The sequence below is a fragment of the Lampetra planeri genome, chromosome 3 (genome assembly GCF_965212315.1).
Source record: "Lampetra planeri chromosome 3, kcLamPlan1.2.h2, whole genome shotgun sequence".
NCBI classification, from domain to species: domain Eukaryota; kingdom Metazoa; phylum Chordata; class Hyperoartia; order Petromyzontiformes; family Petromyzontidae; genus Lampetra; species Lampetra planeri.
This window is the reverse complement of record NC_136109.1, coordinates 10,307,224-10,333,993: the sequence shown is the minus strand read 5'-3', so window position 1 is coordinate 10,333,993 and position 26,770 is coordinate 10,307,224. Positions and strand designations below refer to the sequence as shown.

General features: G+C 45.0%; 2 protein-coding genes across 4 annotated transcripts in view; both read left to right on the top strand.

Annotated features, from left to right (window-relative positions):
* The first annotated feature begins 3,064 nt into the window (after positions 1-3,064).
* Positions 3,065-26,770, top strand: part of LOC144734601 (uncharacterized) — a 42,109-nt gene continuing 18,403 nt past the window's right edge. Inside the window, exons 1-5 of the mRNA XM_078616867.1 lie at positions 3,065-3,391; positions 3,810-3,875; positions 4,840-5,348; positions 5,452-5,523; positions 5,995-6,946. Coding sequence (XP_078472993.1) covers positions 3,874-3,875; positions 4,840-5,348; positions 5,452-5,523; positions 5,995-6,946 — 1,535 coding nt within the window. The 5' untranslated portion in view covers positions 3,065-3,391; positions 3,810-3,873. The remainder of the gene's footprint in view (positions 3,392-3,809; positions 3,876-4,839; positions 5,349-5,451; positions 5,524-5,994; positions 6,947-26,770) is intronic.
* Positions 20,737-26,598, top strand: LOC144717318 (uncharacterized). Of its 3 annotated transcripts, none has more exons than XM_078592800.1 (4): positions 20,737-21,141; positions 24,591-25,071; positions 25,274-25,357; positions 25,938-26,598. In XM_078592800.1, exons 2-4 carry the CDS (start codon positions 24,591-24,593, stop codon positions 26,552-26,554), a joined length of 1,182 nt encoding a protein of 393 aa, XP_078448926.1. In that variant the 5' UTR covers positions 20,737-21,141; the 3' UTR covers positions 26,555-26,598. The 3 variants fall into 3 exon arrangements, with proteins under 3 accessions (XP_078448926.1, XP_078448924.1, XP_078448925.1); XM_078592798.1 differs by having other exon boundaries at positions 25,271-25,357; XM_078592799.1 differs by lacking the exon at positions 20,737-21,141 and having other exon boundaries at positions 22,943-25,071; positions 25,271-25,357.

The window sequence follows — 26,770 nt, the reverse complement described above, 5'->3', positions numbered from 1 at the left end:
TTGGCGCATGTGTATTGCCTCTGAGAAATGTGAGTTGCTTTATAAATACTTGTACTGTAAATATTCAATACACATACGCTGGTATAAATAGACAGGAACTTGAGGTGTGGGAAAAAATATGCATTAGTGTCAAAATATTTTCCAGTTTTTTGTACTGTTTTCCACAACAGTTCACAATCTAAACATCCCCACACGTGTCACAAATATTCCAAAATATGGGCCAACAACATAACTCCATAATTCCCACCCATTTCACCAGCCACCATACATTATCATCACAACCACCACCAACCACAGACACACTCCACCACCCACCTACAAACTGGCCCCATTTCTGTCTGAGAACCGACAACCATTCACTGGTAAGACCACCTCAGCTGTACTTAACTCAGCTCACTTGATATCTCTAATTAAGGAAATATCACTATCTCCAGGTGATTTGCTTGTCAGTTTCGATGTAGTATATTTGTTTACCAAAGTTCCTGTGCCTGACACCATTGCAATAATTGAAGATTTGGTCCAACAAGGACTGAATGCTGATGTACCGGCCCTGGTTAGACACTGCCTCACCAACACTTCACCTGGAATGTAACATTCTACAAACAAGTTTAAGGTACCCCAATGGGTTCGCCCTCCAGTTGTAGCCAATGTTCTCATGGAAAAATTTGAGACAGATGCCATCCAGGCATTCACCCTACGTCCTTCCTTGTGGAAGAGATACGTAGATGACACGTTCGTCATCTGGCCACATGGCCTACCAGCGCTGGGCCAATTCTTCAACCACATCAATTCCATACACCCAGCCATTAATTCACCATGGAGGTGGAAAAGGATGGCAAGTTACCATTCTTAGATGTGTTAATTGAAAAGAGATCAGATGGCTCATTGTATTTCTGACCATCACCACCTAGCCAGTGAACTGGAGCACATACCCCAAGCCCTCAAGATGAATGGATATTCGGACTACACAATCCGTAAAGCCATCACCCCAACTGTTGGGAAAGAACCATCTGAGGACCCAATCAAAACCATCACCTTGCCATACATAGCAGGGGTTACCAAAAAGATTTCCAAAATCATGAGCAAACACAAGATCCAGGTTCGATTCAACACAGTACATGACATTCGTGATCTGATCCCATCTGTGAAGAATGTAATCCCTAACATGCAATACCCCGGTGTCTACAAACTAAGCTGTGTCTGCTGCAGTAGTTACATTTGGGAAACTAAGCGACATGTATCGGACCGTGTTCGTGAACATAAGGCAGATCTGAAACACGGTAGAACCAATACCTCAGCCATGGCTGATCATTGTTTTAACGCTATGGGCACAGACGAAATAGATTTTTCCAAGACGAAGGTACTCTGCAAACCCACTGGCTATCAACAAAGATTCGTTCATGAAGCCATCCAGATATATAAACACAGACACAATTCCACCGAGAAGATGGGTACAAATTGAGCAATAATTGGAAGGACGTTATTAACCAGTTTAAGTCACAACTGGCTGTGATGTTTCCATCCTACCTGCCGATGTTTGGCAGTTATTTCCGACTCTCTGAGTTACATACACGCTAAATGTCTTACTAACACAGCCACCGTTGCTCCTTGTCCTCGAGTTGGTGGTGTCCCTCGTTTTTTAACGAGCTGGATGTCTCACTCGCACAGCCACCATTCCAGTGGTTCGCTTACATTGACATGCTAATCTCTCACAATACAATGGCCACCTCCACAGCTGTGTCATCGTGGAGGTATATCAGCTCTCTGATCTTACATTTACATGCAAATTCCATCTCTAGCCCACCCACTTACCCTTGGGCTAATCCCATCTCAAACCAATATAACATCCTGCTTCAGAAGCTCTCCCACTATTAAAAAATTTCATCTGATGACGATTGCTTGTGTTGCGATCGAAACGTCGTGATATTTGTTTTAATTTTTCTATCTACGTGGCTTTACCGAAAGACCCAAAGAATAGCCATTGTTAAGACTAAATAAATGTTTGTAATATTTGAATAAATAAACGGTGCTCATTTTATAATGGCAATAATAATTGTAATACATAATATATTGTATCAACATGATATGCCTGTCAACCCATACGGTTTACCCGTATTTTTGTACAGGATGATGTAGTTTTCAGGTCCACACGGCGAAAATCCGTTTCAATACGGGCAAAAAAGGTGTCTATTTGTTTGTGTTTCTCCCTTGTGACGGGATGAACGTTGAGATGTATAGGGTAGGCACTGATAAGGGGTTGACAGGTTTGCTATACACTACACTATACACTACTATGCACTACATACTATACGCTACACTATACACTACACTATGCACTACACTATACCATACCTGTCAACCCATACGGTTTACCTGTATTCTTGTTCATGGAAATTTAATTTTCAAGTCCATACGGCGTACATCCGTTTCAATACGGGCAAAAAAGGTGTATATTTGTTTGTGTTTCTCCCTTGTGACGGGATTTTGTAAGATGAACGTTGAGATGTATAAGGGCACGGGTCACCAATAAGGTCTGAATTGGTCTGTCATAAGGTAGGCACTGATATAAGGGGGTTGGCAGGTATGGTATAGTGTAGTGTATAATGTAGTGTATAATGTAGTGTATAATGTAGTGTATAATGTAGTGTATAGGACGAACGTTGAGATGTATAAGGGCACGGGTCACCAATAAGGTCTGAATTGGTCTGTCATAAGGTAGGCACTGATATAAGGGGATTGGCAGGTATGGTATAGTGTAGTGTATAATGTAGTGTATAATGTAGTGTATAGTGTAGTGTATAGTGTAGTGTATAGGATGAACGTTGAGATGTATAAGGGCACGGGGTAACCAATAAGGTTTTAATTGGTCCGTGATAAGGCAGGGCACTCATATAGCGGGGTTCACAGGTATGACATGATGATAATGTATTTGTTTAGTTCCCTGCCAGGACCCGTACCCGTACCCGAATTCGATTTGAGAAAACGTCAAAGGATTTATTTATTAATATTTGAAATCTTCGACAAATGACCACGGTCCCTTAACCGTGCGAATCGGCAGCGCTGGTGGAGAGGAGAAGCCGTGTCCATCCGGCGGTCGTGGCCACCGCTCCACGCACCGTGTCACAGTCGGCGTTAAACATTAAAAAAATGTTTAAATTAAATAAAAACCCATTTCGAGCCAAGTTGCTTTAATTCAGAGCATCCGAGGTCTCGCTTTGTGGATGTTCCGTGTTTTTTTGTTAAAGTAAACACCCGCATGTTTTTTTTACGTTCATTTTGCGTTAGCATCGCAGCCGCGTTTATCTGCCTCTTAAAAAAAAATTTTGCTTTTATTTCTGCGTCTTTTTTTTTGTTTATATATGAACATACTTCGTGCATATGTAACGGTACGGTGAGTTCATTAATCCGACGCTCGATTTTCCGCCACCACCACCACCCTCGTGCATTTCTGCATTTTTAGAAGGGGTCAGCTTCGGTGTCTGACTGCATCGACTCACACCGAATGAAATCCGTTTCTGTCTTCTGCAAAAAATGCACACGGCAGCTTGATGATCATAATAATAATGATGATAACATTCGCGAGTCTTTGATATCGGATTTGTATGGGCCGTGATTGATGGTTGAACGAAAAAAAAAGCACCTTTTTGAGTTAAACCCAACTTTGTCACGACGTGGCCTCTCATTCGGCTCCGCCGTGAGCTTCACCGAGAGCTTCACCGAGTCGTGTGTGGACGTGTGTCACCGACTTCCAATGAGTGTGACTTTTTTTAATCGAAGAACGATGTTTCCTTTCTGTGTGAACGTTTTAGCTGGTTCCCGGCTGCGAAGAACGTTGATTAACATCGGACGTGTGACATCTGGAACGCCATCTTCATGTGAGAATCGTTTTTTTTTTCTGTGGAAAATGATTTTATTTTACTCTTGGCAGCTCATACGATAAACCCCAGGCCAGATTTAGTTTTGCGACAATAAAGGACCCCACTGCCTTTTGCTTCACTGGCTTTTCAACCCAGGGCTGAATTTTTTCAGCTAAGTATTGTCAAATGTTATCGACCAGGACAATGTTGACGCATCTGGGTACACCGTATCTGAAGAATACCTATTGGTTCTTTCGGTAAAGTCACGTAGAAGGGAAATAATAAAATAATAAAAAATTGACAATACAATTCTCACGACGTTTCGATTGCAACACAAGCAATCATCAGGTGTGAAAACCACATTTTATTTTTACTATTTTATAATTTCCCTTCTACGTGACTTTATCGAAAGAACCAAGAATATGAATCCCTGCAGTCACGAAAGCTTTAAATCGAAATTGAAGTATACCTGTTTATTTTTATTTCGTTGTGGCTACGATTTATGTAGCGACTCTGGTCTTACCGGGGTTCTGGAAAATTTCCAGTGGCTTGAGCTGAGCTGCCATGTGCCTGGCAAGGTATAAACTCGACTCAATTTGAACTTATCACAATATAAGGGCAGTTCAGGGAGTTGGCCAATGTATTTGGGTTGGGGAAAAATGCATCAAACTAGAAAGTGTGATATACTACTGCGTAGGTTTTCGCGCTTGTCCTGTACCGGACTTAGATGTGTCTTCGGGTTGTACCACGTGTTGAATTGTTCTGTTCATAAAGAGGAGTAAAGATGGAGAAAAATATGCTGAACACGCGATACAACTCGAAAACACATTGATCAGCTGGATCGTATGAAGCCCATTATTGATATCTTGGTCAAAAATGCAAATTTGTGACATTTATCCAGGCAAGGAAGCATCAAATCAATGCTTGTCCCTGTTTTTGTGTCTGGTACTGTGTACGCTCTGCTTGAATCCTGCACCATCAGGATGGCGTGCGCGGTGGCCACCCCGGTGCTGGAGCAAAGCGGGGACTTCCCGGCGTGGCTGGAGGCGCAGGGCGTGAACGCGGAGGTGGCCCGGGCCATGGACTCGGAGCTGGGCATCCGGGACTACGGGGTCCTGAGCGCCTGCGTCAGGGACGGCCTCGTGCGGGCCGAGCTGCTGGCCACGGCGCGCGACCGCCTGCCCTTCGGCTTCTACGCCGTGCTGCGGCAGGTGGTGAAGGCCTTGCAGGGCGCCGAGCACCACGACGTTGGGACGCCGCGCTGGGACGACGGCGCCACCTCCTCCTCTCCCGGCGACGTGACGCTGGGAGGCCTGGTGGATGTGCTGCTCGCGCTGTTCAGCGGCTTGAGCCGGGAACTGCTGCTGTCTGTGCGGAGGCTTGGAGGCATTGACGACACTGGGATTTACTCTGGTGACCCAACTCTACCCGTCACTGAGGACGGTCCTGAGGCTACGATGAAAGCTGAAGAGGAACATCTCTCAGAATGCGGTATAATTATCTAACATACAAACGCACTTGGCAATCACATTGCCCCTAATTCATGAGTTAATAATAATTATCGATGTTGTGTTTGTGATTTTATTTTTATCAGATGCTCGTCCCACGGAGTCCAGCTTCATCCCTGCCCAGATGAATCATAGCATTAAAGTGGAATCATTTGACGGTATGGCTGTTTGTTTAAATAACGAATATAAAAATATTAAATTTACTGCGTAATTGGCATTACGTCCCACATTTCGCTCCATATGCCGAGAGCTTTAGAAGCGCCTGAAACGAAATGCCAGACATGCTGAACAACACGTGGCACGACCCAAAAATACATTGGAGAGCTATAAAGTATAACCACGAAAACCTGTGGGAATATCTTATTCCCTGTTTGAATATTCACTACATTTTCAATTTCCCTTGAGGAAAAGTACCCCGCACGTCCGATTAGCACGGTTGGCTGCGTACGGTGCAAATCTGACCCTGAAAAATACACATTAAAGGAAGAGGAGATATATAAAAGTAGACAGCTGTTAAACTAAATTTTTTATACACAGAAATTAAAGTAATGCCTACTTTAATTGAATGTAAATTATAGTGAGCAGCTGATACAGAGATTACAACTTCACAGTTTCCACTTTGTGTCCAGTAGATAACAGGACCCCGGAGGAGGAATTTGGAATGGATGTTCAAGCCGTTTTCCCACTGCAGCATGCCGAGCAAGCGAACCTCATGAATGAAGCCGAGGCTGGCCTGTCCTCATCACTGCTGCAGCACGAGGCATCTATCGAAGCGAAGAGAAAGAAAGCAGCTATTGTTTCCGTTATGGAGCACACAACCCTGCCCCTGTCGGAAGACGCATCAGTCCATCAAAGTGCTGCGAGTTGGAGCGACGGGCAGCAGAACATCACACACAGCTTGGAGAATGCGGAGATGCCACATCGATGCGAGCAGTGCGGACTTGGCTTCTCGCAGAGCAGCACTCTCAAGCGCCACCAGCGCATGCACGCGGGGGGTAACCCGCATGGTTACTACGCGTACAGCTACGCGGTGCGAGGCTACGGAGGCATCGGGCACCGCTCGAAGATGCACGCGGGCGAATCCGTATTGCAGCAGTCCCCGCACCTGCAGAAGTTTCACGCGCTCGTTCACGCAAGGCAGAAGCCCTACCAGTGCGGGATGTGCAGCAGATCCTACTGGAGCGCCGCTCAGCTGAAGGATCACGAGCGCTTGCACACGGGCGAGAAGCTGCACCAGTGTGAGCTGTGTGGCCAGGCCTTCTTGCGGGCCGATCACCTCAAGAACCACCGTCGCGTGCACACGGGCGAGAAGCCGTTCCAGTGCAACATGTGCGACCAGGCCTTTTCACGCGCGCCCAACTTGAAGCGTCACCAGCTGGTGCACACGGGCGAAAAGCCGTACAGGTGTGAGGTGTGCGGCAAGGCGTTCTCGCACGCGGCGACGCTGACACGGCACAACCGCATACACACGGGCGAGAGGCCGTACCAGTGCAGCATGTGCGACAAAGCCTTTGCGCAAGACAACTCTCTGAAGAAGCACTGGAAAACCCACATGAGGGAAGAGGGCTTGACACCAAAGGAATAAGAATAGGTTTCATTGACATGGCACGGTATATAGTGGATGGAGGGACCAGTGCCTCATGGCTGGTAGATACATTGAGAAAGATGGATCGATGCAGAATGGTTCCCCCCCCTCCCCCCGAACTGAATTGGGTCCAGTGACACATTTGATTTGCTGGGTGCAAAGTATTTGTGGCCTAATGATATTGACACAGACACAATGCAGCGGCCAACTAATGGAGAGAAGAGTAGCCAGAGAAATCGGATACAATCTCTATGGAAATGCAATGCAAACCACTGTGATTATCGTCCCATGTGACTGCTTCATGTTTTACTGTTTCAGGAGGTGCAAAATTTCGATTTAAAAGATGGCAACTGAAAAGGCGGAAAAGTTCCTTATTGGTCTCAATGCTTTAGAGTTTACAGAAAGACTCAAAACAATGACTTGACAGAGGAGTGGATGTTTCAAGAGGACACATGAGTGAGCGGTTATCACCTGTCTCCATCACAGCGGAAAAGCGATTTGTCAATTCCCTTGACAAGCTACCTAGCTGCTACAGCAGAAATGGAGCCTTTGACCCCTTGCAAGGCTCTCCTGACCACTAGGCTCTCCTCGTGCCATTGACTTTTCAAGAACACCTTCAAAGCAGGGATTTTTATTTATTATTTCAGTGAGATGAATGTGTAGAGCCACAGCCCCTTTCGATTGTGTCAGTGAAATTAGTGATGGAAATATTTGTGAATACATTTTTATTTATTTTGCGTTAACGTTGACTATGAACAAACATCAAGTGTAACAATGGCTACGACCACCCACCAAATACCAAAGCAAGAAGATGCAGACTATAAGATATGTTAGCAGTGTTATTATAGACTGCAGTGTACTGCAGAGACCAAAAATGGTACTTGGTGATGTATACAAAAAATATTTACTCAGTTAACTGATTGGGAATTGGGCACCCCTCACATTAACATTTAATAGCCAAGGGTCGATTAAATAGTTGACCTTGAGTCAATTAGACACAGAAAATGACCAAATGACGAGACTTAGGCTATGTTACATTATGGGCGCAACAAATGCAGGTATTATTAAAGTATCTTTAAGTGTTGAAGGCTCACTGGCAGGAGGTCAGAGGACAGACAAGTGTTATAGGTTAACGAACGAAGATCACTGGCAGCTAGGTAGCGACACGCTCGCATCTTCACGTGCAAGTAAATGATCAGCTGCAAACGTTGTATAACCTAGCCGTCTGTGTGGTATTTATTTTTCCAGGCTGAACGTAGAGGCCCAGTAACGGTTTCTGGACACGATTGGCCTATTGCCTGGAGTAGAATGTGGAGTACCTTTACGGTGTGGGGTAGCGATAGAGCATACGGTTCATGGTTTGCGGTGCGGCGTGGAGCCACGGTCGTAATTGGGGCTCATCTTTATTTACCATTTGTGCGTGAGATGGGCGCCAGTGCCCGTGTGAGGTACTCAACGCACTTGAGTGCGGTGCATTGGGGAGGCGTTTTTTTGCGTGGCGTCGGAAATGATTTGTTTCCTTTTGTAGGTGCCCATTTCGGACGTTGATTTGCTCGCCAACATTCCACGGGGGTCGTTGAACGCGACGATTTCATGAGCCTTCGCTCGCGACCAAAATTGTTTCCGGGATTTAGGTGAGCTCTTGATGAGTTCTGCGACTTCGCTTGTCCTGTCCGCAGCTCGGGCTTTCACGATCATCCGTGCGTGCCCAGTTGAGACTTTGAGGCCCTCTGTGGATATGGGGTAACGTGGTGTGAGACAGCACGGGAAGCAGTTGGGTAGGCGTTGATTTTAAGGAACTGGTTACTGTCCACATTGCTTGGTTCAGTTGGGCATCCACAAGCCTTGTAGAGGCCTTCATCCATTGGTGTATTGATACTGGTTGGAATATTAAAACATACATTTATACCATAATCGGTAAAGACGATGATAGGGAATGGCCCACGTGCGTGGAGTTGTAATGTCACAGTGTACACCCGGGGAGGGTTGGTACTTCAGTTCCACCAACTCGCAGAAAAGGCCACTTTGATTGGCTAATGGTTCAGAGGGGTAGCGGTCTGAAATCTTGAAAATTACAACAACCCGTTGGGCAATTACAAGCATGTGGCCAAGTCACCCGGAATACAACCCAATCTCATCAGATCTGGGGAAGCTAAGCATGTTCGAACCTGGATAGTGCTTGGATGGTTGACCGCCATACATAATAATGAATAAACTTGGTTTCTATAGTGGAATTTGCACGAGGCCGCTAAACGCTTTACGTAAAGCTTACACTGTGGAGAAAGCCTGTCGTAAAAACAGGAGAGCTTAAAGATGTGATTTAAACAATTTAGCGGACGCAATATTCCCTAATGGACCGAGGAAAGAGAATTCCACAATCGCGGCGCCTGGCGGCAAAAAGCTCTGTCCTCCGTAGAACAACGCAGTCCTCTCTTTGGAAAAACTTGTTTTATGTTTTTCATATAGCGCCCTATAAAGGGGAAACACTCAAATTGTATATAAATCCTAAATAATTTCGAATAGAGTTAAGGCCAGAATCAGCAAATCTTAGTTTTTGCAGGAGAATAATAACACTTGAGCAGATGTTTGAGATATGTAGGAGGAAACTCATCCGAGGCCTTGAATGTCAATGTCAATGGAGGAATCTTAAAGTAGATTTTGTTCCTTACAGGTAGCAAGTGCAGGGAGGAAAGAAATGGAGTAAGTTGGTCACGTGATTTAGATCTCGTTAAAACCTGGGCAGCAGAGTTTTTATTATATTGTAGTCTATTTAAAACACTTTTAGAAACGCCAGCAAACAAGACATTGCAGTAATCCCAATAAGTGTTTGAGGTTGCGTTGCAACAGAGAGCAGCTAAATCCCATCATTGCCATCGGTCACGACGTTGTTCCACACTCGCTTTCCTGCTTATTCTTCGCGAGATCAATGCTGCAAATCCAGCACTTGTATACTCCCTGACTTCACCAACCTGCACTGACCAGCATGGTGGAGAATGGACAAAAAAAATTCCAGGACATACACAACATATGGGAGGCCCTCATCCAGTAGTGGATAAGAAAAAGTACCGCACGTGTAATATCCATAACGTTGGGATGGTTTTTTTTAAGCTTGTGACCAAGTCGTGTTTACAAGTGCATCAATTTCATATCACCATGGGAAGAGAAGTCGTAAGTTACTGTATTTGAAAAGGGTCACTTGAGGCGTGATAGCTGTCTGTATTAGCGTATGGGTCAGAGAGCTGGACCCAAACTAAAACAACTTGAACATAAGTTGTAATTTGAGCACAGGTGTCTGGAGACGGATGCTCGGAATGCCATGGTAAAACTGGATAAACAATGCAGAAGTCCAGAAGAGAATGAGGCAGGTAATTGTGGATATGGGTCGGGGGGAGGAAAAAAATACTCTATTCTTTGGTTTTTTTGGTAAAGTCACGAAGGTAGAAAAAATAATAGATCACGACGTTTCGATCGCCACACAAGCAATCGTCTTCAGGTGAGAGAGAAAGCTTCAAATCAAGATTTGAAAAAATACTTTTCTAGGTTGGGACATGTGTATAATGTAGGTAGGCAAGACCGATGAGCTTTAAAGATTTTTTCACAGATGTCCATTAGACCGAGACAGGCATTGGAGTGGTATCCATGAGTCCAGCAAACAAGGAAAACCCAAGAGCAGATTAACACGTAGGCTGACAAATCGCCCGATGAAGCTGGTTGTAATCACCCGCGAAACGCTCAAATTGTCAAATTTTGGGTTTACTCTTCAACACCGGTGTGCTGAAGTAGTCAATAGTTGGTACGTTTTGTTTAAGTGACAAACCTTACTAATTGGCTGTGTCGGGCGGTGGCGGGTTTAACGGCACGTTTATATTTACGCGATCTAACCCAAAACGCCTTTGTTATGGTGAAGAGCAGATGCTGGGGATTTGTTAGGACATATCTTGATGGTCGCATGTTTACCGTACAGCAGCTGCGAGATCTGGCAGAGAGTAGAACGCGTTGGAGGTCTGTGGTGGCCCCAACGGCTTTGGCCATGATGGACAACTTGATCTTGGTTAATTCCATTACAGCGCTTTCCTGGCTATGTCTCCAGGTGTCCCCGAGGAAGAACGAGAATTTAAGGCATTGTAAATTGTATTTAACTGAAACCAATAAAAAATTGTGTGTGTTTTTTGTAATTGAATAAGATTCAATGCCCTTTAGCTTGCTTGGTTTTGTGAGCATCTGAATGTGTGGTAGATTGCATAGAGTGAGAGTCGAAGCGTACTTTGTGAATACTGTGTTGCTGCAACTGCAGCCTTCGTCTAGAAAGGAAGAGGTAGGCTGGTGAGCGTGAATACGTAACGACTGTGGCTAACGCGGCTTTGTCATGTTTGAGAATGAAACTTGGTTTAATTTGTGGGCAAGGAGTAGGGTTGCCGTGATATATGCCACGATACAATTGTACATTTTATGATGTGACGAATATTTGGAATTTTCATTTTCCCTTTCACATTGTTTTTTGTGTCTCGATGTACTACAAGTAGGTATATAGATTTCTTAAAAGTTATTCAACTGCAGTTCACTCAACATGAGCCTGCCATAAGTCATTAATATTGTTAGAACTTCTATAAGATTTATAATGCCTATAACGCACGTGCTATCAGAAAATGACGTGTGACCACAACACGGTTACAAAACACTACATTTGATTGATACGTTTTTTTCTTTCTAACTTTATTGTTGTTTCGTAAATATTTTGATAGGAATTTAAAGTAAAATTAGCAATGATAATCATAATATAAACTAAATTATTTAATTCAGCAGGTATAGCCCACTGAGCTATTAGCTCCTTTTCAGAGGTGACCTGGCCACACACAGCTCATTGAAGTAGCTTATATCAATCTTGATTTGAAGCTTTCGTCACTGCAGGAATCCATACTCTTTGGTTCTTTCGGTAAAGTCACGTAGGTAGAAAAATTTAATAAAAGTTAAAATAATATATCACGACGTTTCGATCGCAACACAAGCGGTGGAACTGCTAAACCAGCGAGAGAGCTGTTACAACTTGTAAGAACTTGTGGGTATTTTTTTCTGCCTGAGGACGACCGCTTGTGTTGCGATCGAAACTTCGTGATATATTATTTATTTTTCTACCTACGTGACTTTACCGAAAGAACCAAAGAGCGTAGGTCATATTATCACACGTGAGAATTTATAGTCGACAAATAATCTAAAAGCATGTTTCTAAATGTGGAGGGCAAAACTGGAGGAGCCCGGACAAAACTCCACGGGGAGAGATATCACGCAAACTCCGAATTTATACTATAAAAACCGATAAACTAAACTAACACAGGCATCGTCAGGGTCCGGGTCGAACCCACGACCTTCTGCATACGAGACAAGGGAGACAACATCTTGCCACCGAGGGATGTTAGTCCACCCAGCGACAATGGTGAAAAACATTCAATATGATTGTAGATCTTATAACATAGTTGTTTGCATATCACAGCAACCCAAGTAAGGAATCTGGTGATGACAGGCACAAGACATCTCCACGATGTTGTGGGTAATTTGTATTCATTAGTGTGTTCTTCATTAGAAGTAGGGTTGCCACGATGTAATGTTTCATTATACAACATAAAATATCACGATATGACAGTTATCGTGCTTCAAGTTTTCCCAGACGTTTGCATCGTATTTCACGCGTTTTCATTGCATTGTTTTTATGTGCTCTGCCGTTCGTCGAGTACTAATAAATATTTGTTAAACGTTCTTCAAACGCAGTTCACTCGACGTATTTCTAATCATTGCAATCTATAACCCCTAATAACGGACACACCACGAGGTTTGCAACAACATAGTCTGAAGTATCTGCACATGGCCTCGGTACGCCCCAGTGACAATGTCGACCCAGGGTAGACTCGAATGGCTCTCGTAACAGCCTCATGATCGCATATGTAATGGGTCCGGAGACACTAGTAGAGGTAACTTCTTTATTACAATACAATACTCCAACAGTCCATATACACTGTTACAGCCTATGGACATAGCCTACTTCTAGCGTGCCTGACTCTGGCTACGCTCTGGGGTCCTCCGGCTACAATTACCCTAGGGGAGGCTACCTGACCCGACCCAGCCAAGGTGCGGGTCTAGACTCTGGCTTCCTCGGAACTCGCCATTACAAGGACGTAGAGCCGGGAGTCCCAGAGTCCCACCACTGGCCCGCACAGCGTCCCGGCCCTTACAAGGACAAGCGGGGCGAGGGGGTCCAGGGTCCTAAGCTGGCTGGTCTTGGGTCTTGAGCTGCGACTGGCCTCGATCGGCTGGGGAGGTCCCCCTTTTATGCCCCTTTGCCCATCGAGGGGAAGCGTTGCGTGGGATCATAGATCCCCCGCAGCCCCCCCCCCCTTGGCGGTACGGGGTACCCTTGCTGATGGACCTCGTCTATCACTGCCGGTAAGCGTGGCCCATCTACGGCACTACACATACGACCCCGTTCAGTCCACGAAGTCTCCCGTACGCCTCGTTGCGTTCCCACACAAATGTACATTGTTGTTTGTGCTTTTTGTTTTGGTGTCATTTCTTAATTTGTTTGCTCACATTTGATTTTGCTTGGTAGTATGGTTTTCATTTGATTGGTCGTGGCTATATATGGGATTTGTTCTTATATATAGTTAATGTACAGCGTTGTGGGATGCTGTTAGCATGAATGACGCTATCTTAAATGAAAGTATCATGTCATTACTCTTCCCTCTACATGTACTATCTTTACTGACACTGTATGTAGGTTTCCTTTAAAGAACAGATACTTTCATATTCCCTCCTTAATTTACGAAAATTTATCTTAAATTATATTCCGTAAAGGACTAAAATACCCCTTCAAAATGTGTTTACAGTAATTTTCTGCGACAAGGACATAATGCTTTCTAATCACATAATTATTTACGCTGTACTCTTGCTCACTCCTTCGTAATAATCTATGTTCGGCATTTCCACCCTTATTTTGATTTGTCGACATTTTCTGTATTTTGCCCCGTGTGCAATTGTTCTACTTACCCCTCTCCTTCACCCAATATCTTGAGTCCCCTGAGAGCTGGCTGCATATATTCATCCTAGCGTATATATGTAGCCAGCCAGATGGCTGACGTTGGCATGTGGATAGGCCTCGGCAAGGTAAGGTAAAAGTGTAAAAACAACGATCTTACCTTTACCCTACCTTTTACCTTACCACAATACAATCACTCTACCCTACCTTTTACCCTTTAGCAGGTAAGGTAAAAGGTAAAAAGCAACGAGCCTACCTTTTACTATACCCTTTACCTTTAACCCTTGGCATGTCGACACCTTTACCCTTTACCCTTTTACCCGGTAAAAATGGTACAATTACCTTACCTTGCCGAGGCCTACATGTGGATAGAACCGTTAGACCAGCAGATGCGTTGCGGGGCTCTTGAAATATTGAGTTTTGTACTGAATTTGAAAAAAATTGCTGCTCTTGTTATTTTGGTTTGCCGACCCCCGCTGCGTTAGACCAACGTCGGCCCAACATTGGCCCAAACGTTCCGTGTCTTCCTGGGTTGTCCTCACGGTCCCTCCGTTTGCGATTATTGTTGATCACACGCTTCATCTGCAGCTTGTCCAATTACCTTGTTTTCTTACGCGAGAAGTCGCATGCATCACGATCCACAACAAACGTAATCTCCCATCAAGACACGTCCGCTACAGAACACTTTCTAGGTGGAAACGCAACACTTTCAGCAAACGGCAAGATAATAGATACAGCCAATGACAGATGGAGAGAGCCTCTGGAGTGGTGTTTCTCAAACTTGTTTTGGTCCACGTATCATTCAACCAATGCAAACATTTCCGTGGGCCACCCAGCCAGCCCACTTCTGGTGAAGAAACGCATTCACTTATCTCTCAATACCAGTAATACAAACTTAAACATTAATGGAATATTCTTGGTTCTTTCGGTAAAGTTACGTAGAAGGGAAATAATAAAATAATATTGATATAAAACAATAAAAATTCTCACGACGTTTCGACTGCAACACAATCAATCATCATCAGGTGTGAAATCCACAGCAAGAACACTTTCTTCTTGCTGTGGATTTCACGGTGTGGATTTCACACCTGATGATGATTGCTTGTGTTGCAGTCGAAACGTCGTGAGAATTTTAATTTTTTATATTAATATTATTTTATTATTATCCCTTCGACGTGACTTTACCGAAATAACCAAGAATATGAATCCCTGCAGTCACGAAAGCTTTAATTTAAATCAAGAAGTAATGGAATATTTTTTTGGTTTTTGCAGCTTTGAGTTTTTTTTAGATCTTAGCGTTAGGGAAGTTTAATCAGGGTAGTTTACCTAACTTCATTTTTTAAATAAATGAGTAAAATATAGATTTTTGTCCGAAACAAGAGCTATAAACATTTTCATTATTGTCTGGATCGACCTGCATTTGCATCACAGTCACCGCGGACAACGTGCTGGTTACCGGGGACCACAATTTGAGAACCACCGCTCTAGGCAAAACGGAGCAAAACTGATTTCTCTAAACCACTTCAACTTAAAAAAAAACTACCCTTCAATACAGGCACCACTGGTTGAATCGCTATAATTTTCGACAAAAACATCGGGGTTAGGATCGGCACCGTCCACACAGTGAAACAACTATTAGCACCGGTTTAAGACAAAATTGTCACTCATCAGCTCAGAAGGTGTACAGCGAACTTGAATGCAGATGTGGCACTTGGCTCACCGTGTGGCAGCTGCTGCCTTGTCTTGAGGAGTCGTTATGTTTTCATCTTCTTGGTTCTTTCGGTAAAGTCACGTAGAAGGGAAGTAATAAAATAATAAAAATAAAACAATTCTCACGACGTTTCGGCCACAACGCAAGCAGCCGTCCTCAGGTGAAAACCACGTCTGTCGAGGCGACAGCGTCTGAATGAAACAGCACACGTGCTTGGAGCATATATATAAGCTGGGTTCTGTCTTCGACGGCGAGTGAATACTGTGGGTTGGCGTCTTTACAAGACTACATGAGTATTATATCGATTTTCTTTGAACCTATCTACGTGACTTTACCGAAAGACCCAAAGAAGATTAATTCCTGAAGTTACGAAAGATTTAAGTCAAGATTTACATGAGTATTATTATTTCTTTGAAATAGTTTTTAACGATTAACATGTTAAAAAATAAAGTCTCCAGGCCCACATTACAAAGAACTAGGAATGACCCATGCTTCGGAAATTGGTAACCTCACGGCGGGTACTTAAGGTACAAGTCAGCTGATTAAGCAGTCTCGATTTACCAGCTCCTTTTAGCTGAAGCTCAAAGCAGTTTTAGCAAAACGTCGTATGTTTATATTAAATTCAGTCTATTTAAAAATATATACTAATACTTTTATTTTATCAGATAATGCCCACTGAGCTATTTAGTTATTTTTCAGGAGTGATTTCGCCACAAATGATAGCTCAACGAAATGGCTCATCACGTCGACATTTACATCAGTCAAATACTCTAACGCATCTTTCTAAATGTGGAGGGAAAAACTGAAGAACCTGGAGAAAAAAAACTACTCGACCACGGGGAGAGAGGGACATGCAAACTTAAAATATACATGCATCGTCAGGGTCGTGATTGAACCCACGACCTCCTGCATATCAAGCGAGGGAGATAACATCTCGCAACCGGTCAGTCAGAGCTTTATCGGTCAGAATTTGATCAAAACTTTGGCACAGATATATAATTTATTTGCAAACATGACAATCTTGCTTGGTGGTGGAGGTCTCATGGCATGGCATAAAATTAGCACGTGGCCGGCAAGGCATAAAATTAGCACGTGGCCCAACCCAAAAGTACAGGAGAACCCCTTTTAACGACGGTCATTGGTTCCACAAAACCGGTCGCCAGACACATTCGACACTCGGCCCCAGCGATGTGGAGATGAAATGAATTCACGTGGCACGATAACCGGTTCCAGGCGAGAAGGATGATCCACATCCCAGGATCTTCGCGTGCAAGGCTCAGCACCCGCATTCCTGACGCATGAGCCAACACCGTTCATTCCTGGGTGTCCAACCCAGCATTAAGAACCTGAATAAAAGGTTCCTGGTCGTCGGACACCGACCTATGAGCTACAGTGGCGTACCCCGTAGCACCCAAATCAAGGGGCTTCCTCAAGCAGAGGGGAGCAAACATCTGCACCGTAGCGTTGGCCGCCAAGCCGGCGTTCGTGATAACCGCCGCTTGAAGGCCACCATATAGTCTATGTTGTGTCTCTCACTTTGTGTCTCTGTGTGTGTCTCTGTATGTCTCTGTGTGTGTCTCTCTCTCTGTGTGTCTCTGTGTGAGTCTCTTACTATGTGTCTATGTGTGTCTCTGTGTGTCTCTGTCTGTGTGTCTCTCTCTGTATGTCTCTGTGTGAGTCTCTCTCTCTGTGTGTCTCTGTGTTGTCTCTCTGTGCTTGTGTGTCTGTCTGTGTGTCTCTGTGTGTGTCTTAATTCAATTGCCTTTTTAATAAATGTTTTCTCCTACAACATTAGAGCGCAGCGGCACATTAAATAAGCACTACAATGACAATAGTTTAAAGCGATTTGAAGCATGTTTTATTTTTGGGGGGGGGGGCAGAGCTTTGTGACGTCATATTTGAGGTGGGGGGGGTCTGACTTTTTGTCACGCCGTGTGACGTGGGGGCGGGTCAAAAATCAAAAATCGCGTGACGTCATTTATGGACGGCCCCTTATCCGTCACCTCCCCAGCCTACCCTATAAATCGCTTCCCACTCGCGCCGTTTCGATATTCGTTGCCGCACATTTTTTCGGAACGCATCTCCGACGTAAACTGGGGTTTTGCCCGTATCCCTGCCCTGCCAATAAACTTCAACTTGAATCTTCACTCAAAACTGCTCTAGAGGAGTTGTACACCCCTAGCTGCCACTGCTATTCAGTGACCAAAAAGTAAAATACAATGTTTCGCTCCGGATGACCGCTGCAAAGTATGATGTTGTGTTTTGATTTAGTTTGCTGATCTTAAAGGTGCATTGAAAAATGTTGATACTCCTTCTCAGGGCCGGCCCGAGGCATAAGCGAACTAAGCGGCTGCTTGGGGCCCCCTGGCCACCAGGGGGCCCCCGAATCGTTTTTTTTTTACAATTAAATAACTTAAACAAGTGATATAAATGAATTAATGAATGAATGAATAAATGATTCAAGACAAGAAAATTCTGTCGACAACTGCTGCTTTGTCACGGCTCACGGATGTCACGGCTCATTGACAATTCGCGTGGGCGCGGGCGCGGGCGCGGGCAGGTGCGCGCAATTGTACGTCACGATAATTGTCCAATCTAATCCTTAACAGGCTTGAGGAATTGAACATCCCTTTTCAGGATTGTCGGGGGCAGTCCTATGACAATGGGGCTAATATGAAGGGAAAAAACAAAGGTGTGCAGGCTAGGCTATTAGTTAAGAATCCAAGAGCTTTTTATGTGCCTTGCAGTTCTCATACACTAAATCTGACCGTTTCAGATGCGGCTAAAGCATCAACGGATGCTTCTTGTTTTTTTGGAAATGTGGAGAAGCTGTACAATTTGTTCGCTGGGTCCACTCAAAGGTGGGCCATCTTACGGAAGTTTGTTGACATCACCCTCAAGTCCTGGAGTGAGACACGCTGGGAAAGCCGGATAAAAAGTATTGAAGCTTTGCGCTACCAGTCAGAGAAGGTGAGGGAAGCCCTGCTAGAACTGAGAAGTAAAGCGACTGACCCTGTAGTGGCTGTTGAAGCCAACTCCCTTGCGGAAGAGATAGGTTCATTTAGGTTTCAGATTTGTTGTGTTGTCTGGTGTGACATTTTGTCTAAAATTAACATCACGAGCAAGCTTCTACAGTCAACCAACATGCAGCTTGATGTAGCGGTTAACCTTGTAAAAAAGAACAAAGGCGAACTTATCAGTTACCGAAAAACAGGCTTCTGTGATGCACAGACATCTGCTAAAGAAATTTGTGAGCGGATGAACACAGAAGCAGTGCTGAAAGAGAAGCGATTGCGTTCTACAAAAAGGCACTTTGCCTATGAGGCTGCAGATGAGCCGATAGTGGACGCTATGAAGAGGCTGGAAGTGTCATTTTTTAATGCTGTAGTGGACCGTAGTATTCTGTCATTGGAGGATAGATTTAAGTCTCTAAGTGAGGTTAAAGAGAACTTTGGAGTGCTGCTCAATTTTAGGGAGCTAGATCAAAAGGTCCGGAGGGAACAATGTGAGCTTCTTGGGGAAAAACTCTCTTGTGGAGAGGAGGCTGATATTGATGGTAGCGCACTGGCAGTAGAGATAGAGAGTCTTCCTGAACTTCCCCAAACTATGATGACTGCCTTTGAGCTTCTCACATACCTCTCACAAAATGAGATGTGTGAGCTTTACCCAAATCTTTGATGTCATTAGTGACTTTGCCTCCAGAAAAGCTAGGAAGGAACGATTTTGAGGTCATTGTTGTACAGTTGACATTGTTGAACCCTTGCTGTTCTTATGTTTGCTTTCATTATTTAAGTATCTTTTTTTTTGTAACATTCTATTTTTGATTAGATTAATGTTTGTCTATTTTGGTTTTATTTAAAAGATTGCACATTTAATGCACATTTGCAAATAATTTATTTAATATGTTTTTTGTGACCGTTTGTATTCAGAAGTTTTAATAAAAGAGTGAAGTATTTTAAGTGTTGTTTTTATTTTTTATTAATACATAACCTCACTGTATTCGTTTATAATATTCGCTATAACATTATAGTGTGACATTTGTGTCAATAATCTTCTAGCACAGATGAGTCTGCGTGGTGGGAGGGGGGCCCCCAAATCAAATTCTGCTTAGGGCCCCCAAGAGGCTCGGGCCGGCACTGCTCCTTCTGATGCTCCTGCTGTTGTGGAGTGACTCATGCAGCCAGCTTTTTCCGCTCATTTACCAGCTCCACATTCCCTATTGCCGTACAAATACCGGAGGAAGGGCCTTTGCTGTTGATGCCACCAGGGTCTGGAATGCTATTGCCAATAAACTTCAACTTGAATCACTACCTATGAGATCTTCACTCAAAACTGCTCTAGAGGAGTTGTACACAACCCCTAGCTGCCACTGCTATTCAGTGACCTAAAGTAAAATACAATGTTTCGCTCCGGATGACCGCTGCAAAGTATGATGTTGTGTTTTGATTTAGTTTGCTGATCTTAAAGGTGCATTTAAATGTTTTATACTCCTTCTGATGCTCCTGCTGTTGTGGAGTGACTCATGCAGCCATCTATGGCTACAGGGTTTGGTGGTACATGTTGTTTATGTCGTTTATTGTGAAAATTCGATCACAGTTCCTATGATCACTGTTACATTGCTTTTATGGCTTTATTTTGGTGATTTCGAAAAGTTTTTTGGTTTGGCCATGTTTGTTTGTTGTAGTACGGAGTTAGACTGATGGCCTTAATCTAAGTTGTCTTGTGGTTGTTGTTGTTGTTTGACTTGCATCCCACTGGGATTTGTGCACACAGCGTTGGTGTACGGTGCTTTTTTCTGGAATATTTTTGCTGTTTTTTCATGGATTTTCTGTTTGCACTTAGTCACATAGTCACTTTAAGATGTTTTCTGGTTCATGTTTTTGTCTTTTGTTTGTTGCGGTTGCACCCGATTCAAGAGCCTCACAGGGCTATACCTAATACATGAAACTGAAAAAAATGAAACTGTAGGATCGGCGATAATTTATATTCCCCCGTCGCGTAAATTTGCCGCGGTCCCTAACTCTGACAATCGGCAACTGGTGACAGGGACCACGCGTCTCTCTAGCGCTGTTCCCCTCTGACAGCAGCAGCAACAGCAGCAGTAGAAACAACAGCAGCAGTAGCAACAGCAACAGAAATAACAGCAGCAGTAACAACAGCAACAGTACCAACAGCAGCAGAAACAACAGCAGCAGTAGCAACAGCAGCAACATCAGCAGTAGCAACATAAACAAGATACAGCAGAAGTGTCAGCAGCAACAGCAGCAGTGTCAGCAGCAACAACAGCAGCAACAAGAAACCGCAGCAACAGCAGCAGTCTCAGCAGCAACAGTAGCAACTGCAGCAGTGACAGCAGCGGCAACAACAACATAAACAACGACAGTCAGCAGCAACAGCAGCAAACCAACAGCAACAGCGTCAACAGCAGCAGCAGCGGCAAAACAACAGCAGCTACAGTAAGTGTCGGTAACAGCAGCAGCAGTGTCAGCAGCAAACCAACAGCAGCAGTAGCAGAAACAATAAACAGCAGCAGTAGCAACAGCAGCAGAAGTAGCAGTAGCAACAGCAGCAGTAGCAACAACAGCAGCAGTAGCAACAGAAGCAGTAGCAGCAGGAACAACAGCAGCAGTAGCAACAGCAGCAGTAGCAGCAGTAGTAGCAGCAGCAGTAGCAACAGCAGCAGCAGTAGCAACAATAGCAGCAGGAACAACAGCAGCAGTAGCAACAGCAGCAGTAGCAGCAGGAACAACAGCAGCAGTAACAACAGCAGCAGTAGCAACAGCAGCAGTAGCAGCAGTAGTAGCAGTAGCAGCAGGAACAACAGCAGCAGTAGCAACAGCAGCTACATTCCGTGTCCGTAACAACAGTAGCAACAGCAACAGTAGCAGCAGTAGCAGCAGTAGCAACAACAGCAGCAGCAATAGCAACAACAGCAGCAGTAGCAACAGCAGCAGTAGCAACAGAAGCAGTAGCAGCAGGAACAACAGCAGCAGTAGCAACAGCAGCAGTAGCAGCAGTAGTAGCAGCAGCAGTAGCAACAGCAGCAGCAGTAGCAACAATAGCAGCAGGAACAACAGCAGCAGTAGCAACAGCAGCAGTAGCAGCAGTAGTAGCAGTAGCAGCAGGAACAACAGCAGCAGTAGCAACAGCAGCTACATTCCGTGTCCGTAACAACAGTAGCAACAGCAACAGTAGCAGCAGTAGCAGCAGTAGCAACAACAGCAGCAGCAATAGCAACAACAGCAGCAGTAGCAACAGCAGCAGTAGCAACAAGCAGTAGCAGCAGGAACAACAGCAGCAGCAGCAATAGCAACAACAGCAGCAGTAGCAACAGCAGCAGTAGCAACAAGCAGTAGCAGCAGGAACAACAGCAGCAACAGCAGCAGTAGCAGCAGTAGTAGCAGCAGCAGTAGCAACAGCAGCAGTAGCAACAATAGCAGCAGGAACAACAGCAGCAGTAGCAACAGCAGCTACATTCCGTGTCCGTAACAACAGTAGCAACAGCAACAGTGGCAGCAGTAGCAGCAGTAGCAACAACAGCAGCAGCAGCAATAGCAACAACAGCAGCAGCAATAGCAGCAGTAGCAACAACAGCAGCAGTAGCAGCAGGAACAGCAGTAGCAGCAGCAGCAACAGCAGCAGCAACAATAGCAGAAGGTAGTAGCAGTAGCAACAGCAGCGACATTCCATGTCCGTAGCAACAGTAGCAACAAAATAGCAGCAGCAGCAAAACAACAGCAGCAACAGTAAACAACAGCAGAAGGTAGTAGCAACAGTAGCAGTGGTAGCAGGAACAGCAGAGAAGTGGTGTCAGCAGCAGAAAGCATCAGCTGCAGCGTCGGTAACAACAGCAGCAGTGGTAACAGCAACAGCATTACCTCCGATTAGCACAGTCTGGCTACGTACGGTGTGAAAGAAGTTCAACGTACACGCTTGCATCCAGGGTCTTCTACACGACCATTGGCTGTTTTGTTTAAAATAGGGTCTGTGTTGAAGGCAAAAGTAGCCCCTATTTATTATCACATTATACTGGTAGGAACCACCTGGTTCCACTAGCCCACAGGGGATTATTGTGTCCGTCCGTCGTGCATCAAAAAATGGGAGGGGTCGGGCTGGGTGGAGAGGGGAGGGTGGGGAGGGGCTGGGTGGGGAGGGAGGGGCTGGGTGGAGAGGGTGGGGCTGGGTGGGGAGGGTGGGGCTGGGTGGGGGGGGCTGGTCACCCCGTGGTGCCCTTATAAAACTCAACGTTTAACCTACTCACGCCGGCTTGTGCCCGCCCTCACAGTCGGGCATATTTGCGGAATACACCACGCCGCCGTTGACCCTGGCCATTGACCGAGCAACCCAACGTTCCTACCAGCTCCCTCCGCAGGAATGTGTTTATTCCGGATTATAAGACGTTCCGGAAAGTAAGGCGCACACCATAAAAGTGTGCCTAGTGTCACAGTTCAATTTACACGGATGTGGACACACCCGCCCATATACCGGATTATAAGATGCAGCCCCTCCCCAACTTCTTTAAAATGCAGGGGCGTGCTGGGTTGGGTGCGTCTTATAATCCGGAGAGTAGTGAGAAAGTGCTGTATCTTATTAATATCGTATAATATCGTATCATGTTCACCTATTTGATACAAAAATATCCACGATATGGCGATTGTTGTGATATCAAAATAGCTGTCTAAACTGTATGTTGCAGTGATTTTTTTAAAATAGTGTCGTTTCATGCTTTTGCTTGTGCGACCAGTCTCACACATAGCATATCGCTTTAAGGTCCTTCAACTGCACTTCAGGTGGCATTCATTACACTCAACATTAGGGTCACTCAACTTGATGTCTTCGCTTTTCGGTCACCGTCTGCCGGGTGGTTGACCTGGGGGATGACCAGCTGTTGTGGATGGGAAAGGAAGCAGCTCTTAAGAGATTTAAGAGACTGAAGAGCTGGGTGGTCCAGTTGTTTAAGTGATTAATTACTCAACCGATTATCGGTTCGATTACTCGACTAAATGGATGACACAAAAACAGTTGGGGGGAGGGGGAAAGTAAAACTTCTGTTCCAATGTGCACCAGTGGATGTATGTTGAACTTCTTTCGCACCGCATGTAGCCAACCGAGCTTATCGGAGGTGCGGAGGAAGGACAACAAACTAAACACAAAAAGCAGTTATAAATAAGTGAGTTTTCAATCTGGGTTTAAAAGTGCATAGCTCCAGTTGCTTCCTAATATCATTCCGGACAGCCACAGAAGCGCACCTGAAGGCACGCGATGCGGTGACCGTCTTTGTTCGATGGTTAAGCCAAAAGCCACTTAGAGGATGGCCGGAGTTCGCGTGATTGTTTATGCTCCTTGACGATTACAACAAGGTGTTGTGTTTCATTTGTGGCAAGCGTTTTGTGTGTAATAAGTGCGACCTTATAATGTATTAGCTCGGCAACCGGAAGCCAACGCAGCTCGGCGAGCATTGAATGGACATGGTCGGATCTTGCAGTACCTGTCACGACATGTGCCAAAGAATATTCTACACACTGCAGCTTGGTCATGTAATGGATCGGAGGTAATGGGGTGCTTAGTGATGTCATTGGCATAATCAGCTGTGTCATGCTGAACCTCGCTTTGTTGGGAGTTTCCCACCTTTGGGAGACGGGATGTGAGGGCGACCAACATTTTTAAGGGGCCAGGATAATCGACCACAAAAAGTCATTGGTTCTAATTTATAATAAACGGATCGACCAAGTTGACCAATTGTCCCGGCTCTACTGAAACCAGACATTACTCTTTTTTGCAGTGAGACATTTCCTGATGTAGCAAATGATGAACGGATAATGACATCAATCACAAAATATACAATTTACTTTTATATATTCTAACTCGAAATTTGTTCAATGAGCTTTCTACGCATCCCATCAAGATGGCGTGCGCGGTGGACACCCCGGTGCTGGAGCCGAGCGGGAACTTCCCGGCGTGGCTGGAGGCGCAGGGCGTGAATGCGGAGGTGGCCCGGGCCATGGACTCGGAGCTGGGCATCCGGGACTACGGGGTCCTGCGCGCCTGCGTCGAGGACGGCCTCGTGCGTGCCGAGCTGCTGGCCACGGCACGCGACCGCCTGCCCTTCGGCTTCTATGCCGTGCTGCGGCAGGTGGTGAAGGCCCTGCAGGGCGCTGAGCCCCACGACGCTGAGACGCCGCGATGGGACGACGCCGCTTCCTCCCCTGGCGACGTGACGCTGGGAGGCCTGGTGGAGGTGCTGCTTGCGCTGTTCAGCGGCCTGAGCCGGGAGCTGCTGCTGTCCGTGCAGAGGCTGGATGCTTCTAGAGCGTGCGCTGGGGACTCCACGTTAGCCACTCTTGAAAACAACGTGATACTTGACATCGATGATAATGCAGTGAACGGTAAAGTGTTATTCTGTTCGCTGAGCTATTTTCAAAGCGCCCGATATTTTTAAAGCAGATTGACAAGTATCGTTTTACTATTGTGGATTCAACAGGAATTCCACGAGGTCTTTATCAACAATGAATGTTACAATATTAAGCTTTCATAGCAGTGTGATATTTGGGGTGTTAAACCTGATGTGGTGCTTGTTCGTTTAAGCAGAAAAAGTTGGGAAGGACGTTGGAAGCAGTGGAGACGACAGCCCCGAGGAAACATTGCATGCAATAAAGACAGAGGCTCTGGAAGGTACATGAGGATTATAGAGCACATTTCAACACTTAACCTTATCAACCAAACTATAACAGTGATATCAGATCCTTTGCTTACTATGCGTGATGAATAAATTAATCTCAACATCACGATAAGCCACTTTGTTGCGCTATCGTTTGTGGCCAGGTCGCTTCTGGAAAGGAGCTACATAGTTTAGTGGGCCTTAGCTGGTAAAATAGTTTCATAGTTTTTTTTATTGTTTGTATCCATCATGCGCAATGGCTGGGAGATCCACAAATTCATAGATAAATTGTATGACACAATGGTACAGATAAACTAGGCCAGGGGTCGGCCACCAAAATAACAAGAAGAGCCATTTTTTCGAATTCGGTAAAAAAACTTGAATGTTTCAATAGTCGCAGTGCATGTGAATGTGACACGGTGATCCTTAATAAATAACGTCACGAAGCAATCCTTAAAGAGCCGCAGGTTGCAGACCTCTGAACTAGACGATTAGAAATATCAAGCCTGTATCGTAACAACTGAAAAATCGATGCCTGCTGGATCACAAATCAAGTTTGGATCACTAATCTCTTTCTTTTCTTTTTTCACATAGATATTAACGACGTGGAGAGGCATTCAGACTTCATCGTGAAAGATGTGGTCTCACTCAAAGGCATGGCATTGGACCATGCGAACGCTTCCAAAGTTGGCACATTTTCACAGAAGCAGCAGGACATGGGAGGTAAAACACAAGGCAACTCCGAAACTGAAGAGGCATCTCTGCGTGTTGCATACCCACCAATGCCAGCAAAGACACTGCACATTCCCGAGGAGCAGGCGATAATGATCGGTAACGAAGGTCTGTCGAACAAGGAACACGATTACATTCTTGATGACCACGATCTTGAAGAACAGCAGCTTTGTAGAAAAGGGTTTCTAATTTCGAGCTTCCCAAAAGTGAACAAACCCGTAGTGGAGAAGCCCTACCAGTGCCCCGTGTGCAAAAGGAGCTTTGCGAAGCTTTCCTACTTAAAGTGCCACCAGCGTATACACACGGGAGAGAAGCCCTTCCGCTGTAAGATGTGCACCCAGTCGTTCGTGCAAGCCTCCAACTTAAAGACTCACGTTCGCACACACACAGGGGAGAGGCCGTACCAGTGCAATTTTTGTTATCGTAAATTCTCGCGCAGTCATCATTTAAAAACTCACCAGTATACTCACATGGGATGAAAAGCCACACAATGCAGTCAAGTGCTTAATTTCGGCCGGAAAAATCGGGATCTTCATGATACTGCGGCGATGTGTGCGGTGGTGTGTAAAAATGTGCTTGAATAGTGTTTTAGGTTAACCAGATGTGCTTACGGATATAACGTAAATGTAACTTCCTTATTTGATTATAGGGCCCGATAATATGAGATTGTTATTGAGAGGTATATCTTCATCTTG